Source organism: Aspergillus neoniger, assembly GCF_003184625.1.
Source record: "Aspergillus neoniger CBS 115656 unplaced genomic scaffold BO87scaffold_5, whole genome shotgun sequence".
Lineage (NCBI taxonomy): Eukaryota > Fungi > Ascomycota > Eurotiomycetes > Eurotiales > Aspergillaceae > Aspergillus > Aspergillus neoniger.
Genome location: NW_020291133.1, coordinates 141,567 through 157,765, shown reverse-complemented (window position 1 = coordinate 157,765; position 16,199 = coordinate 141,567). Strand labels below are relative to the sequence as shown.

The 16,199-nt window shown below is 56.1% G+C and overlaps 2 protein-coding genes across 2 annotated transcripts; both read right to left on the bottom strand.

The window, feature by feature from the left end:
• Window positions 1-401: 401 nt before the first annotated feature.
• Window positions 402-2,675, bottom strand: BO87DRAFT_422539 (GMC family oxidoreductase; the record flags this gene model as incomplete). Its single annotated transcript, XM_025627123.1, has 6 exons — window positions 402-493; window positions 557-619; window positions 703-1,155; window positions 1,221-2,121; window positions 2,192-2,233; window positions 2,313-2,675. The coding sequence occupies 6 exons, from the start codon at window positions 2,673-2,675 to the stop codon at window positions 402-404; spliced, it is 1,914 nt and encodes a 637-aa protein (XP_025483143.1).
• A 1,122-nt stretch (window positions 2,676-3,797) lies between these two features.
• Window positions 3,798-15,762, bottom strand: BO87DRAFT_404067 (lovastatin nonaketide synthase; the record flags this gene model as incomplete). The annotated part of the gene is made up of 3 exons (XM_025625828.1): window positions 3,798-6,572; window positions 6,656-15,403; window positions 15,478-15,762. The coding sequence occupies 3 exons, from the start codon at window positions 15,760-15,762 to the stop codon at window positions 3,801-3,803; spliced, it is 11,805 nt and encodes a 3,934-aa protein (XP_025483142.1).
• Between the last annotated feature and the right edge of the window lie 437 nt (window positions 15,763-16,199).

Genomic DNA, 16,199 nt, shown 5'->3' with positions numbered 1-16,199 from the left:
TAGAGCAACTAGCTCTGTAACATAAGGGAAAACGACTTTCGTTTTGTCTCTGTAAGCGCTTGAAGATGTCTAGCATTTTTGGTAAGCTTAGCTCCCACGGTTGTGCTGCCCCCGGATCGTTCGAGTTGAAGCTCGTAGTTTCATCCTGTGGGCAAAAGTCGCCGAAGTAACCCATTGCACGTCCTCCAAACTCTCATGTTCTCCCATACAGCATGGACGTAGAGGGAAGTTATCGACCAAAGAGAGGCCATAATATCATTAATACAGAGTCTTATTCTACAACAATGGATGCAAGTGAATGTAGCCGGTGACAATTAGACAGTATAGTCTGCCAAAAGCACCTGTCGCAAGTATAGATCCATTTCCATAGATAAGGGCTACTATTTTGAAAGCCTAATCATCTACAAGTCCGTGCGCAGCTCATCGTGGCCTTTCTTCTTTCCGCTCTTCTTGTCGTTGATGATGTTATCGGTAATCTTTTCGGCGAACATGACTGCATTATGTTAGTATCCCAAGTTCCATTGGTAGGTAGCTGGTCTGTAAGAGGTAAACTTACAGGCAGGGGCAAGAGGCAGACCGGGGGGCAGGAAAGGGAATGCCGAAGGATCGACAACTCGGACTGAAGAGAAGTAGACAGATTAGCCAACCGTTTTCACCTGATAATCGCAAGGGAAGGAAAGAAGAGAAAAGATAGTGACCTACCATTGTCTAATCCCATGATTGAACCCCGACTATCCACGACGGCATTCGGGTCATCCTTACGACCCATGCGCAGGGTGGCCGCCGGGTGATGCATCGAACGGAAGCTGTTCTTCAAGGCATGCTCAACTTCAGCCCAGGTGGCGGCTTCAGGGCCCGGAGCAAACTCATCGCCGATAATGATGGGCTCCATGGCTGGGTTTTCAAAGATCCGACGCATGTATTTGAGCGATGCAATTGACACTTCCAGATCGGTCGTGCTGGTGAGCCAGTGCGGGTGCACAATAGGCTTATCGCTCATCTTGGTGGAGCTGAGAGTGATATTTCCCACTGACATGGAAGTCATAGGAACGCCCATCAGGGAGGCATAGTTGTAGCCATCGTCTGGGTAGTCATGACCCAGCGGGAAGGAAACGACAATAAGTTCGGGCCAGTCCTTGGGCAAGGAACCCAGGTCTTCGAAAGCCCCGTCAGTAAACCCATCTAAAGTGTGATAGAAAACAAGATCATCTAGCACGTACCTGCTTTGGTCGATGACGAGAAGTTTCGCAGATCGCTGGGGATATCCACAATACCTCCAAAGTCGGGACCACAATTGGTCATCATGCCGGTGACGCTCTCTTTGAACAGATCTTCTTCATGCCAGCGCTTCTCATCATCCAACAGAATTGAGCTGGTTGGCGTTTTCACCCGATAGGCGACTGCGAAGACAATGTGATCGTGCATGTTTTGGCCCACCGCATCATTTTCTAGGACTGGATCAATGTTCAACTCTTGCAATTGTTTGGTTGGCCCAACACCTGAGACCATAAGGAGTTGCGGGGAGAGTACACCACCACCAGCCAGAACCAATTCGTTCTTCGTCTCGATGGTGAATTGCTCAATTGACCGGGGACCGCCGGACTTGTTGGGAATTTCGCGGGTGACGGCCACTCCCGTGGCCTTGGTCCCATCGAACTGAATCTTTTCGGCGAGGGTGAAGGTGAAGATATCGAGCTTCTTCTTTGGCGGCGGGGCATTCTTGACGTAGGCTGTCCAGGAGGTGCTCCGGGTGCCGTCGGTGCTGTTGATGGTGTCTAGGATCCAGCTGGAGCCAAGAAGCTCGCCATTGGCATAACTCAGGGTATGCTTGACCCCCAGAGCATCAAAGGCCTTGGCCAACCAAGTGCTGAAGGGGTGCACCCAGCGCGGGTAGGTAATCTCCAGAGGCCCAGTGCCCTTGAGGCTGGAGTCATACTCGGGTGTAGCATTGGCCAAGCGCGTAGTGGAATTAGGAGGAGTAAATTTGATGGACTTGTCGAAATATTCCTCTGTGTTGGGGTAGGTCCAGGACTGATCCCCAACCTCATCGGCCCATTTTTGCATGGCTCCGTAGGTTGGACGCAGGTAACCAAAATAGGAGAAGGCATGACTGCCACCAATCTATCTCAACAGTCAGATCAATATTGTAACAGTTCACCGAAGTAATGGCAGCGCCGGGGAGATTACTGACCATCTTTCCACCAGTGAAGTTCAAGGCGCGGTTATTGGTTTCCTATACAATGAGGAGTCAGTGCTCTGCTATGTGATGGAAAGAAGAGATTGGGTCGGGGGAAAAGGGCCAATTCTCATACCGGCGTTCCGGGGATCTCCCACCAATATTCCACATCATCGCGGGGAGGAGTATTGCTGTTGTCAAAGAGTTCTGTGTATCCCGGAACTTGACTCAAATTGCCTGTCATCTCCTCATAATGTCCGCCCCGCTCCACGACGGCCACATTGTAATGTTCAGCCAGGCGGCCGGCTGCGATGAGGCCAGTTACTCCACCACCGACTACCACGTAGTCATATGGCTCCGTCGGCTGGGGTGGGTTTTGATCCGCCTCAGGGCCCAGGTACTCTTGCAAGACCGGCCGGCGATGGTAAATATACGGGCTGGCCACCGCCGAACTGAGGCAGAGTGAGAAAAGGACGACAGACTGCAGATGAGACCGCATCTTGCTTCAGGGCGGATTCTAATTTCTGTTCGATTGGCTAATGGACTGATCTAACAGCATTCTCCCGAAGGCCCTCTATATACATACTATCTGAAAAAGTTATGGTAATAGTCATGACGGATAGGGAGTGGAACAATCGCACTCGATGACGACCTCACAGCTAGCCGGATATCGCGTCAAGACTCCATCCGGACCAGAATGGCATACTGTCTGCGATGGAGACTCGCCAAGCAAGATGAGAATGGGAGTGTTGGCCACACGCCGTTTGGCGACTCAAGGCTGTCATCACTAGGCCAAAACTACCATTACCTTGTTACTCAAGTTGCCTAGACGGGGCCATAGAGTATAGACCACAGAAGTCTACATGTAACTCGCTGGTTGGCGCGCCAGTGGCGGAGCGGAACGTGGAGAAGGACATCTTGTTCAAGATTGATAGTGAAGTAATTCGACTACTGGACTAAGCTTACTCACGGACTTTTCAACAAGTCATGGCGTCAGGGACGAGTTGGAGGTTGTGCTAGCGGATCCTGGGTACTTGGTCCGCGGAGAGAATGAGGTGGATCAGGGTTACATGACGAGAGATTCAAGGTTGCCTTCGGTCCGCTCCCGTGAGCCTAGTCGTACCTTGCCAGGTCGACTCATCCGCGGATACATCAGTCACAAAGGGGTCTAGTCTAATACAAGGCGGTAGGAACTAGATTCATACATTTTTCAACTGTTTGAAGGAAATGAAACGTCGGCGGTATGCAACCCTGAACTCAACAAACTCAACAAACTCTCTCTCCCTAAGTGTGGTCCTGAACCAGGAAATGCTATCAAAAGACCCATGCAGCGTGAAGCTTCACATGGAAGACGTCAAGAGCCTACATGTATGAGATCAGAAAGCCACCGTGACGTGGAGAGCTACGTGCTCGACTAGGGATTTGAGTTGACATGCCAAAAAGTTTCATCACGACTGATCTTGTCATTCAGATTAGACACACTACTTCACTATTTGCAACAACAGCAAACACGCCTTTCAGGAAGAACAGGCCCGTCAAGATGACCTATGTAGATACAACTAACTAGGTTTTAGGGCCCAAAAGCAATGAAACAATCAAATCAAAACACAAATAGTACTAGCTTCTACGCAATCCCCATCCACAAGTCTCTCAAATAATTTCCATCCACAGGGGGGCAAGCCACAAGATCCTTCTTCTGTGCCAGTAAGGCATTTGCCTTGCGGCAATTTAGAGCAAACATGTTATGTCCATTGAGGAAATAGTTTCGCAAAGTCTCGAGACGTAGCTGCTCATCTTCGCCGACTGCCTGCTCCAGCGCCTCGAGCCAGCCCTCCACGCTCACGGAGCGAGCACTGTGACCGTCACCTCGAATGGCTGCTGCCAGGCGAGGCAGTTGGTCGAGCGAGAGGGGCTTGGGGTTGGTAATGTGGAGGACCTCTAGTCCGGCGGGTCGAGTGGTGTCGTGCACCGCGGTTAGATGTCCCAATACGTCCGCGAGATAGTTGACGGGAATGAAATCGACCACGAAAGGAACATCGGACGTGCCAGCCTGAGGGACGACCCCATGACGCACCATGTCCATAACCATACCACGTACGATGTCCTGGTCAGAGGAAGGGACGCCAGTCACGGTGTTGCCCGAGATGGCAGACGAACGGTAGATGGTGACAGGGAACCCACGCGCAGCGGCCCGCGTGAGGAGCATCTCCGTAGCCCAGCGGGTCTTGAAGTAGCCATTGTCAACGGTCGCAGGAGGAGCGAAGTGGATGGGACTGATTTCATCGATTTGGATGCTGGAGAAATTGCGCTGCGACTGCTCCCAGGATTGCAGATGGGGAACACTCCAGGTGGACAGGTAATGAATACGGCTGCCCCGGGCCCCCAGATTAGCCAGCTCGATGAGGGTAAGCGCTGAAGTCGTGTTGAGGTGCTTGAGATCATGGTATGTCTTGAGCAGCGACACCTCGGAGGCCAGATGGTATATCGCATGAATAGAGATGGCAAGGCGTTGGAAGTCGGCAGCAGCGAGGCCAAAGTGGGATTCATGGGCTAGGAATCCGGGAACGACTTGGATGCCTGTCAGGATGCGCTCCGGAGTGAGGGCCCCATTCAGCAGCTTGTACTCCATGAACTTCTGGAAAATCTGTCCATGATCGAGCGGAGAATAGCTGCCCAGCACGTAGACAGTCACACCGGGCCGCTGGGTAAGGATATGGGCTAGTAGATGGACACCCGAGAAGCTATCGGCACCGGTCAGTAGGAGGTTGGTCACGGCTGCAGGAGGATGAGATTCGGAAGGATGAAAGCGATCATCCATGGGAAGGGTTGTCTCTGCAGTCCAATCAATGGCTTCTGCGCTGTGACTGCTCATGGACTTCTTTGGCTTGGTCTTGTCGTCGTCGTTCTTCGTCCCTTCTTGGCTGGGGGCCTCTGCTCCACGGAGCTGTCGGTCGATCAAGTCGGCAATGTGCTTGGGAGTAGGTTCTTGGATCATGTCCTGCAGGCTTAGTGTCACTGGGTATTCCCTTCTCAGTCTGCCTTGTAGACGTAGGAAAAGCAGACTCTGGCCTCCCATCTGGAAGAAGTGGCTAGTGGGGTCAGGTGGCGCGTCTAGCTTTAATATGGCCTGCCACGCACGGCGGACCGCGTCGAGGGTCTCTGGCTGTCCCTTCTGCGGAGCCGATTGCTTTGTCTGACCAGAGGCCGTCGGGCTGGCGGAAGAGGAGGCTGAACTGTCCGCTGCTTTTTGGATCGGACGAGTCAACTCGACCGGGCATGTAAGTAGACTACGTCGGTCGGTTTTACCACTGGTGGTGGTTGGAAGAGCGTCGAGGAACTGGTAGGCACTGGGCAGCATGTAATCGTTCAAGGAACCCTTGGCCCGTGCCTGCAGAAGCACAGCATATGCGGCCTTTTCGTGGTTGGTGGGCAGGGGTTTCTTGGGCACGACGAAAGCTATCAGCTGTCGATCATCCGTTAGGGAAGCTGGGTCCTCGTCCTCCGTCCGGGCCACGACAGCCAGATCAACGATTCCCTGTCCCTCAGAGGTAGAGGATTCGCGATGCAAGACATGTTCAATCTCCCCGAGATCAATGCGCAGCCCGCGCAGCTTGACCTGCTTATCACCCGAGATGCGGCCCAGGAATTCTAGTTGGCCGTCGGGCAAGAACCGACCACGATCACCCGTACGGAAGAGCATGGTCCAGCCACGCTCCTCATCGTCGAGGCTGCAGAAGGGATTGCGCACAAACTGCTTACGGTTAACCTCGGGACGATTCCAATAGCCCTGGGCCACTTGCGGACCGCCGATGCAGATCTCGCCCACGAATCCCGGCGGTAACGGGTTCATGGTGGCGTCGACGATGTAATGACGGCAGTTGCCGAGGGCATAGCCGATGGGGATGTTGAGCTGCTCTGCCATCGGTCCGTCGCAGCGATGGATGGTCGTCTGGACCACGGCTTCGGTGGGTCCCCAGCAGTTGTACAGCGTGGCCGAGGTGCCTAATTTGTGAAAGGCGTCGGCCAGGCGCGCGGGCAATCGCTCGCCACAGAGCAGAGAGATACGGTAGTTGGGATTTGCGGCTAGGGCGGCGCCATTGTGCTCAAGAACGAGGGCCAACTGGGTCGGCGTGAAGTAAGTGAAGGTCACGGCGGACTCGCGGATGTAGTCACCCAGCTGTACGGGGTTGCGGCGTGTAGCCTTGGTGGCAATGCAGAGCTGCCCTCCTGCTGTCAGGGCCCACCATAGCTCTCCTACAGATAGATCGAATGAGGGAGAGATCTGGTGTAGGAACCGGTCTCTCGAATTGAAATCAAAGTGTTGCTGTGCGGCTGCAAGCATTTCAAGGAGGTTTGTCTGGGACAGGCGGACGCCTTTGGGAGTTCCAGTGCTACCCTGTATTGCGTGGAGAGATAAGGGGATCCGTGGGTTAGCCTTCGTGAGCCGTATCTTAGATGTGACAGCCTATGTTAACTTACCGAGGTGTACAACATGTAGCACGGGTCGCTGGGAAGGGGATGATGCACATCAGACAGGACGCAGGTGGCTGTGGCATCGCGGATACTCAACAGGGCATAAGGTCCCTGACTTTGGGCCCGGACCTGGGATGCCAGTCCGCGACAGGCCTCATCAAAGAGCAACAATCCCATTTCAGAGTCATCCGCAATGAATGCCAAGCGACCTACCGCCATAGTCGAGTCCATGGGCAGGTACCCGCAGCGGTTGAACAATATACCGAGCATGGAGACCACGAAGGGGATGCCGGGTTCCGCCAGGATGGCCACATGTTGTCCTGGACGAATGCCTGCATCTTGCAGCGAGAAAGCCAGGCGCCGGGCCGCAAACACGAGATCCCGATAGGTGATGCTCTCGCCCTCGGATGTGCTCGCCGCCACAGCCGTTGGTTGGGTGTCGGCAAAGCCGAGCACTCTTCCAATGATCGAAGTGTCCTGCCAGCTATGGGGCCGCAGCGGGTGATTCCAAAATTGGACGCTCAGCCGCTCGATTTCACTTGCGCCGGCAAGAGAAACACTCGGAATAGGCTGGCGGTGGTCCTGGATGAGGGAGCACAAGAAGGTGTGGAAATTCTCAAAGAAGCGCTGCATGTCTTCCGCTCCGTACAGGGTGGTAGAGTATTCCAGCTGCAGTTGCAGCATGTGCTCTGCATCTTCGCGCGCCTCCAGGCTCAGCTCACAGGCCGAAGGCATGTTCTCAGCCTCGAGCTTGTGCAAAACAAAGTCGCCGGCTTGATAAACGGCCTGGCCCTCAGGCTGCTGGTAGTTGACCATCACCTGACCCAACGGAGAATGTCCTAGGCTCCGGGGGACCTTGGTCTCGCTGACAATCACATCGAAGGGAACCATGCTGTGGGACATGGCTTCACGGATGCGCCCGCTCATGGTGCGAAGCAGCTGCTCAAAGGTACCCACGCAAGGATCCTGGCATCGGATGGGAGCCATGTTTACGAAGAAGCCTAACAAGTCACTGAACTCTGCGTGTGGCCGGTTGCCATCTACCATCAGCATGGTCAGGTCCGGATCTTCGGTGAAGCGGTAGAGGAAGGCCCGGAAGGCGCTAAAGATGAACTGGAAGGGACTGCTCTGGGCCTGAGTGCAGATTCGCTTGATTCGCTTGAGTTGAGATGCATCAATCTGGACGGCGAGCTTCTCGCGCGAGTAATCGTCGACCGCGGGGCGTTCGGTCAAGGCGAAGGGGAGCAGAGGACTGGCGACAGGAATGCCGGCTAGCGTGCGTCGCCAGTAGTCAATATGGGATGCCATCGACTCGGACTCGAGCAGCTGATTATGCCACAGAGTGAAGTCGGCATAATTGATCTTCGGGGCAGGCAGGGAATTGAGACTCCGGCCACTGCGCAGGGTATCATACAAAGTCGATATCTGCGTGAGGAGGGGATCGGTATTGGCGCGGTCAGTGCAGATGTGGTGCATTATGAGCACCAGTGCATAGTTTCCTGGTGTCACCTTGACGAGGGTGGCATCGATCAGCTGGCCGATTTCAATGTTCAGCTGTATGCGCTTCAGCGTGGAGACCAGGGCTTGGAGGGCTTCTGTTGGGTTTTCTGCAGCAGACACATCCCGGAACTTGACCGTCAACGGAGAGGGAGGGAGGACCGTCTGCTCCGCATACTCGTCTCCCTCCTGGTAGGCCGTGCGGAGGATTGGGTTTCTTGTCTGCAGTTCGAATAGCGTTTGACGGACGAGAGAGAGATCCGGGGTCCCGCGCAGGTGCATGGTCACTGGAATATTCAGGAAGGATTTGTCATCGGCAAAGCTATGGGCGAACCAGAGACGGTGCTGGAAGGTGGACAAAGGCAAAGGACGCGACACATCTGCCGTAGGGATGCCGATGGTGGTGACCTTGTCGCTGCTTCCTGGGGACGAGCTTGAGGATGCAGAAGCAGCAGCGTTATCGGCCTTCTTGGGCGCGGACTGGCCAGTCTTCTTCTCCGACTCGCCGTACAGGCGCACGGCCTTCTCGATCAAAACACGAATGGACGGAGCCCCCATCACATCGAATAAAGCGACGTCGACGCCCAGGGTCTTGGTAAACCAGTTGCGCAGATCGACCGCCAGTAACGAGTCGAGTCCATAGATGGGATCCGCCGGTTTCAGCGACTCCTTGCTGGCTCCCAGAGAGACGGCCAGCTTCTCGACAAAGCGCTCCAGCAACAGACCAGCCCGCTGTTCCGGGTCTGTAGTCTGCGCGAAAAGAACGGGCAAGCTGACTTCTCCAGGCTTCTGGCCTGAATGCCGATCGAAGTCATGGTTCTGATAGAGGTTCTTGAAAAGGGAATGGGCGGCCCAATACACGTCGTCACGCGTGAGGATGACTCCGGTTATTGTCTGATAGAGGTCAACGCCCCGATCGGAGACCACTTGGGACTGGCCATCCCCGAACACAGCCTCTTCGACTTGCTGCATCAGCTCTTGACCGTTGACGCCGTCAAAACCTTCTTGCTCCATGAATCGCTCCAAGGCCGCTGCCTCGGCAGCGACACCCATGCCAGTGATGCGACCACAGTTCATCGTGGAAGCAGGCAGCCCAATCTGGCGTCGGTACCGCATCAGAGCATCAAGATAGGTGTTGGCTGCAGCGTAATTGCTCTGGGACCGCGTGCCAAAGCAGGCCGAAACCGAGGAAAATGTCACAAAGAAGTCCAGGGGCAGGCTCTTGGTGGCCTGGTGGAGGTTGAAGGCGCCAACCACCTTGGGCTGTACGCACTGATGCCATTGCGCGTAAGTCATGTTTTCCAATGCGGCATCAGCCAGCACCATGGCCGCATGGAAGACTCCACCCAGGTTGCTAATTCCACCAACACAGGCTTGCACATCGGCCGGATTGGCCACATCCCCCTTATACACGGTCACGTCAATACCGTGTGCCCGCAGCCACGATACGGTGGCCTTGGCCTCAGCGCGAGACTCGCCAGACCGCGACAGAAAGACCAAATGCTTAGCGTTGCGTTGCAGCATCCACTCCGCCAAGGTGCGGCCCAGCCCTCCCAGACCTCCTGCCAGCAGGTAGGTCTTATCTGGGTGGAACTGGTTGGCGCGCCGACTCCAGGTGGCAGGCCTGACGGGCACCTGCGTGTCTTCGCGAGCGACCAGTACCACTTGGCCAATGTGCTCCCCGGTTTGCACGAGACGGAAGGCTTGAGGGGCGTCGGAATAAGACACGCCCCGGATAGTTTCGGGGAGCCCCAGCTTGCCGACATGACACAAGTCACAGACCTCTTGGAAGAGACGGGCCCCAAGGGCCTGGTCGGTGGCATACAGATTCACCAAGTCAATGGCCGCAAATAGGACATTGCGCTGGAAAGGTGCCATTTCCAGCATGGCATTCTCCCGGATGTCGTGCGTACCGATCTCCACGAACCGGCCAAATGCGGCCACACAACGCCAGGATCCATGCAGCAGCTTGCCCGTGAGACTATTCAGAACGACGTCCACGCCGCGGCTGCTGGTCAGCTTCTGCACCCCATCCACGAAGCTGAGGTCCTGCGACGAAAATATCCGATCTGCTGACAGTCCGTATCGCTTGGTTAATAGGGCGCGTTCCGCCTCTGAGCTGGCAGTGGCGATGATACTGGCGCCCACCATCTGGGCAATTTGGACGGCCATCTGGCCCACCCCACTGCCCGCGGCATGAATCAGCACGCTTTCCTTGGCTTGCAGGCGGGCGATTTTGATCAATGCATAGTAAGGGGTGACCAGGATCTGGGGCAGAGCTGCCGCGTCCTCGAAGGGCATAGGTCCCAGTCGGAAGCACCACGAGGCTGGATTGCGGACGACCGAGCGATGCGCCCCTTGACCCGGGCGAATGGCCAGCACCTTGTCGCCCGGCTGAAACTTGGTCGGATCCACGAGGTTCCCTACGCGTCGCACCAGACCGGCGCATTCATCGCCCAGGCGATAGTCGTCAATGGCACCCGTGGCGGCCGCGACATCACGGGCTGACACCGTGGAGGCCTTGACTTCGATCTCGACCTCATCGGGCCCTAAGTTATCCTGCAGCATCTCATCGTCGTCTTCCCAGACCAAGCTCTCCAACCGGCCCACTTGACCGACGGTCAGCTTGATCGGACGCTGTCTGCTGAACGACTCCAGCTTCGGCCCTGAACTGACACCGCCACGAACCTTGGCATTCAGTGCATCATCGGCTTCGATGCGTGGGATAAAAAGGGTGTGCTCGCGCAGGGACCATTCCTCGTCTACAATGTCGCGATTCAGCAGTTGCGTAATGATTGGGACCACAGAATTGGGAGAAGATTTAACTGGCACATCCAAGGTGACAATGCGGGATCCTTCATTCTCGATGCGGGCCACGCGCATCAGGCCGATGATCATGGCGCTCACCGGGTTCTCGGGCACTTGGTCAGTGGCACCTTCAAGGAGCCATACAAGGTTGAGCTGGGGCCGTAGTAGCAAGGCTCGTGCTGCATCAAACACAGATTCGCTGGTGGAATCCCGCATCATGAACAGAGCGCTGTCCAAGCTGGCCAAAACAACGACATCAGCGTCTACAAGTGACATCTTGGATACCTCGTTGAACCCTATACAGGAGGTCGGGCGATGTTTCAGGGAGGCCCCGAGGCGGGAGATGAGATCAACCGTCCGGCTGGAGGGGGGAGATGCATGGACGATCACCAGTGACCTGAAACTGGATTCATCAGGAGCGGTCGTAGCTGTCTTCCAGACTGAAGCCTGGTCAGTCTGGAGACGCCTCTCAAGCTGGGGCTCCGAGAACCCTAGGGGCGCAATCACCTGGCCGTTTTGCTTGAGGAAGGGCACCACACTGCGTGATGTGGGCGCTGTAATAACGGCGAGGTCGTAAACCTGCTCAGTTGGCTCCTCCAGAAGAACCAGTCCTGGCCATCGGCCGGCGAGCTGCCCCCATGCTTCGCCTGCTGAGCAGCCCCCATCCGCAGTGATGGGGGTGAGTGATTTGATTCGGCGTCGCTCTTGGCTGGGGCCACTCAGGGCCTGAAGAACTTGCTCCGTCTCCTCGACCCCATTGGTGACATGGAGAATCTCGGTGTTGGGATGCTGGTGAACAAACATGTCGACCAGTTCCGCCCGAGAAGTCTTTGCCAGCCGGGGGGTATCAGGGCTGAGCTGATCGAAGGCAACCTGCCAGCGTGTACGGAAGAACAAAGACCGGTCATTGGAATCGTTGCCACTGCCGAGCGAAGTCACCCGCAGGCCTGAGAAGGCCAGAAGCGGCTGGCCAGTGGCCGCCATCTCGACGTGCAGCTGGCTGATGGCCGCGCGGAAGCCCGACTGCTGCGTTGCGGTGTCCACCCACACCTCCTGCGGCCCGACAGCATCCTTAAGGGTCAGCATGGTCGGGTAGATGTGGCAGCTCTCCACGAAGGTAGGAATAAAGGCGGAATCCAGGTCATGACCCAGAACTTGCTCCAGAGCCGGGAAGATAGTGTGGAAGGTGGCATCCAGCATCGTGGGATGCACAAAGGTCACATCCGCTGGTTGCTGCGCATATTGATCCGGACTGAAAGTGAGGCTGGCGCAGGCAAAGCCGGGCCCGGATTCGATGCTGCCGGTCAACAAGCGGAACTCGTCCCCATACTGCAGGCCGATGTCGCTGAGATGGCGATAATAGCGACTGACAGGCGCAGAGGCTGTGCTGCTTTTCAGGCGCTGGTCGCGATCGGGGGCGGCGAGGATAGTGGACGGTTGGTCGACGGCCACCAGTCCCGAGCAATGCTCCGTACAGTTGTACTGGTTGTCATAAGAGAATATCTTGAACTCGTACCAAGTATCGGATCGTGACATGGCGGAGGTGACCTGGGGTTGCAGGTCCACGATCAATTCCGTGCCCATGTCCGAGTCGTCGAGCACCAACGCCGCCTTGATGGACACGTTGCGCAAGGCAAACCCTTGCGCCGGCTGAATGCCTCCGCGGGTGCGCGCCACAGCCTCGAAGGCCAGACTCATGTAGCCTGCCGCCGGGAAGAGCACCTTGCCGTCGATGACATGATCTGCCAGCCACGGCAGCTCGCGCAGACGCAGATAGTTGCGCCACCGTACGTGGTTGTCGATGGAACCGGCCATCTGATGACCCAGCAGACTGTGGCGATGTATGCGCAGTCGGTGGTTGTGGATCAATCGGGTTTCTGCCCAGTAGCGCTCGGAGTGATCCCAGGCATAGCTGGGGAGGTCCTTCAGGCGACGGCCTCGAGGCGAGATGCCGATAAGACCCGACTCGGACAGGTAGGCATCGCTGTTGACAGCTGGCAAGTCCACTGGATAGCCAACCTGGAAGAGTTGCCCGGCGAGCCCAAGGATGCCGTCGTAGTCGGGAGTGCCACGCGTGAGGGAAGCGAAATAGGGCAGGTCCATGTTCAGACTCTTCATCACCTGCCGGGCCGGCCCCTTGAGGGCTGGATGGGGTCCGATTTCCACCAGCACATCCACATTCTGATTCTCCGAGTCGTCCAACAGAATACCCACCAGGGCATCAGAAAAGCGCACGGTCCCTGTCATGTTGGACGTCCAGTACTCCGCTCCCATCTGATCGGCATCGGCTACGCGCGCCGTCACACTGGAGAACATGCGGGCCTTATCGGAGGGCTGCGACGAGAAGCCCGGGCAGTCATTCAGTGCCTTGGCGTAGGCTGGGGCCAGAGGGAACATGTGGTGAGAATGGAAGGCCTGCGCGACCTGCAAGCGGCGGGCGAAGATTTTGCGGGCTTCCAGGTTCTTCTGGACTTCGATAATGGCATCCTCATCGCCGGACAAGGTGACACTGGACGGGCTGTTCACGGCGGCAATGACAGCTCTGCCCTTGTAGGCCTCTAACTCAGCCAGGGCCTCTGTCTCACCCAGACCAACGGCCATCATGGCTCCAGGAACAGCATCTGGACCGGCCTGTGCAGCGCCACTGGACATGTGGAGCCCCCTGTAGTACGCGGCGTACATGGCGCTTTCGAAGGAGAGAATGCCAGCTGCATAAGCGGCGCCCATCTCGCCGGACGAGTGTCCGACAACGGCGGTGGGCTCGACACCCCAACTCTTGAGAAGCTCGAGAATTGCCAGTTGTAAAGCGGTGCAAATGGGCTGTGACAGGTGAGTCTGATTGAGTTGGGAGTCCTCCTTGGTCCGGGAGAGCTCTTCCACAACCGACCATTGGGGTCCATCGGGAAGCGCTTTGAGCACCTGGTCCGTCCGTTGCAGGGTCTGAAGGAAGATTGGAGATTCCTGCATTAGCTGGCGACCCATGGCGTACCACTGCGCACCCTGACCCGTGAAGACGAACCCCAGTCGTGGGGACTGCTTGTTGGCTTTGGTCCAGGCCGGCACTTTGCGCAAGCTATCCTTGATGGAGGTGACATTCTTTCCGATGGCATAAGACCGCTGGGCGTGCATCGAGCGGGAGGTGGACAGACTTAGGGCCAAGTCGGCTATATCGCAGCCCTCGTGTTTGTCCAGATACTCCACGAGCTTCTCGGTCCAGAGGTTCCCAGCTTTATCCGTATGGGAGGTCAAAGGCACAAGGAACGGGCGCTCGTGCGCCGCCGCCTTGAAGGCGGCTGGGATAGCTATAGGCGGTCGTTCCTGGATGGTGTGAGGCCGGTAATCCTCCAGTACGACATGTGCATTGGCACCACCATAGCCGAAAGAGTTGATGCTGACGCGCCGGTGACCGTGTGCGTTGAGGGGAAAATCAACCAGCTGAGTGGGAACCTGGATCTGCCATTCGTCAAACTTGATGTCGGGGTTGGGAACCTTGAAATGCATGTTGGGGGGAATTTGGCCCTTCTCCAGGGCCATGGTGGCCTTGATAATGCCGGCCAGTCCAGAGGCCCCCTCTGTATGACCGATGTTGCTCTTAATCGAGCCCACATATAGTGGCTGCTGGCGTCGCTTGGAGCCAAACACGGTCCCCAAGGCTTCCGTTTCCAGGGGATCTCCGCGACCAGTTCCCGTTCCATGGGCTTCTACGTAAGTGGTGTCAGCCGGGTCCAAGCCTGCCGATTGGTATGTCTTCCTGATGAGCTCCTCTTGTCCCGCGGCGGAAGGGAGAGTGATGCCCTGTTTTGTCCCGTCATGGTTGGATCCGGTCGCTCGAACGACCGCTCGAATATCATCGCCATGCAGCTCCGCCTGTCGCTGTCCGCGTAGTATGACTGCGCAGACACCGTCACCCCGCGCGTAGCCCTTGACACCAGCGGCAAAGGCACGGCTACGGCCTTCCTCGGAGAGCATGCCTAAGTCTGTCATTGTGATAAAGATGTTTGGGTCAAAATGGAGGGCTGAGCCCACAATTATGGATGTATCGCAATCCCCACTTTGGACAGACTGTGCTCCCAGATGAAAGGCCACCAGGGACGAGGAGCAGGCAGTATCAATGGTGAGACTCATTCCCTGCAGATTGAAGACGTAGGAGACACGATTCGACAGGATAGCATTGCCCGTGCCGGTCACGGTGTAACTCGGATAGTGTTCGAGATCTTTGGTCAGCATCGCATTATAATCATTGGTAAAGGACCCGCATAGCACAGAAGTGCGTGAGCCGTTGATTTCTTCCAAAGTAATTCTGGCATCTTCCAATGCCTCATAAACCACCTCAAGGATCAGTCGTTGTTGGGGATCCATTGCCTCGGCCTCCTTGCCTGAGATCCGGAAGAAACTTCGATCAAAATGACCCAGGTCCTGATCGAGATAGTAGCCATATTTTGCGTTGGTCTGGTGCGTTCATCAGCGTAACATGCTCGGACACAGCGTAGCGACAGGGGTATGGATTGGGAACTCTCACTGACCGTGCCCTTATGGGTGCCATCTGGATGAAAGAAGTTGTCGACGTTGAACCTATCCGCGGGCATTTTGCATCGCACATCCTTCTGCTGGACGATATTTTCCCAGAGCTTGCTGGGCCGGTCTGCACCTGCAACACGGCAGGCATAGCCTACCAGGACAGCCGGATTGGGACCATCGATGGAGGTAACCGAGGACGCTGACTCAAAAGGAGAAAAACCCGGCGAGGACTCCTTCGTGGAGACCTCTGGCTCTTGGGAAGTTCGTCTCCCTCTTAAATGCCCAGCCATGGCTTTCCAGGCGCGGATAGAAGGGTCGAGAGGGAAGGAAAAGTTATTATTATCAATATTAGGGCAAGAAGGCGGAAAAGGGAACGGTCCAGTCGAGAGGCATGAAAATATATTCTACGTATTGAATGAGCGAAAGCGGGAAAGACAGAGAGTTTTAAAGTCACGACGGAGATGGAGGTGAATAAGGGTAGCAATTGATATTCCAGATTCAGATATTGCTGCTGCTGCTACTCGGGCTGTCCACACGTAGTTCCACCCACACCCCTCCCCCTTTCCCACCGCCGGGTGGTATCTGCTGTTCACTGCAATCTGCGAGCTTCGTCCTCAGTAACTTGGCTGGCCGATCCATGACTGTCTCAGGAGGTTCTGCAGTTACTCTTCTAGACCGAAAGACTGCACGTTTCTCCGCGGGATGCTTGGGTCACTTGGGGCCACAC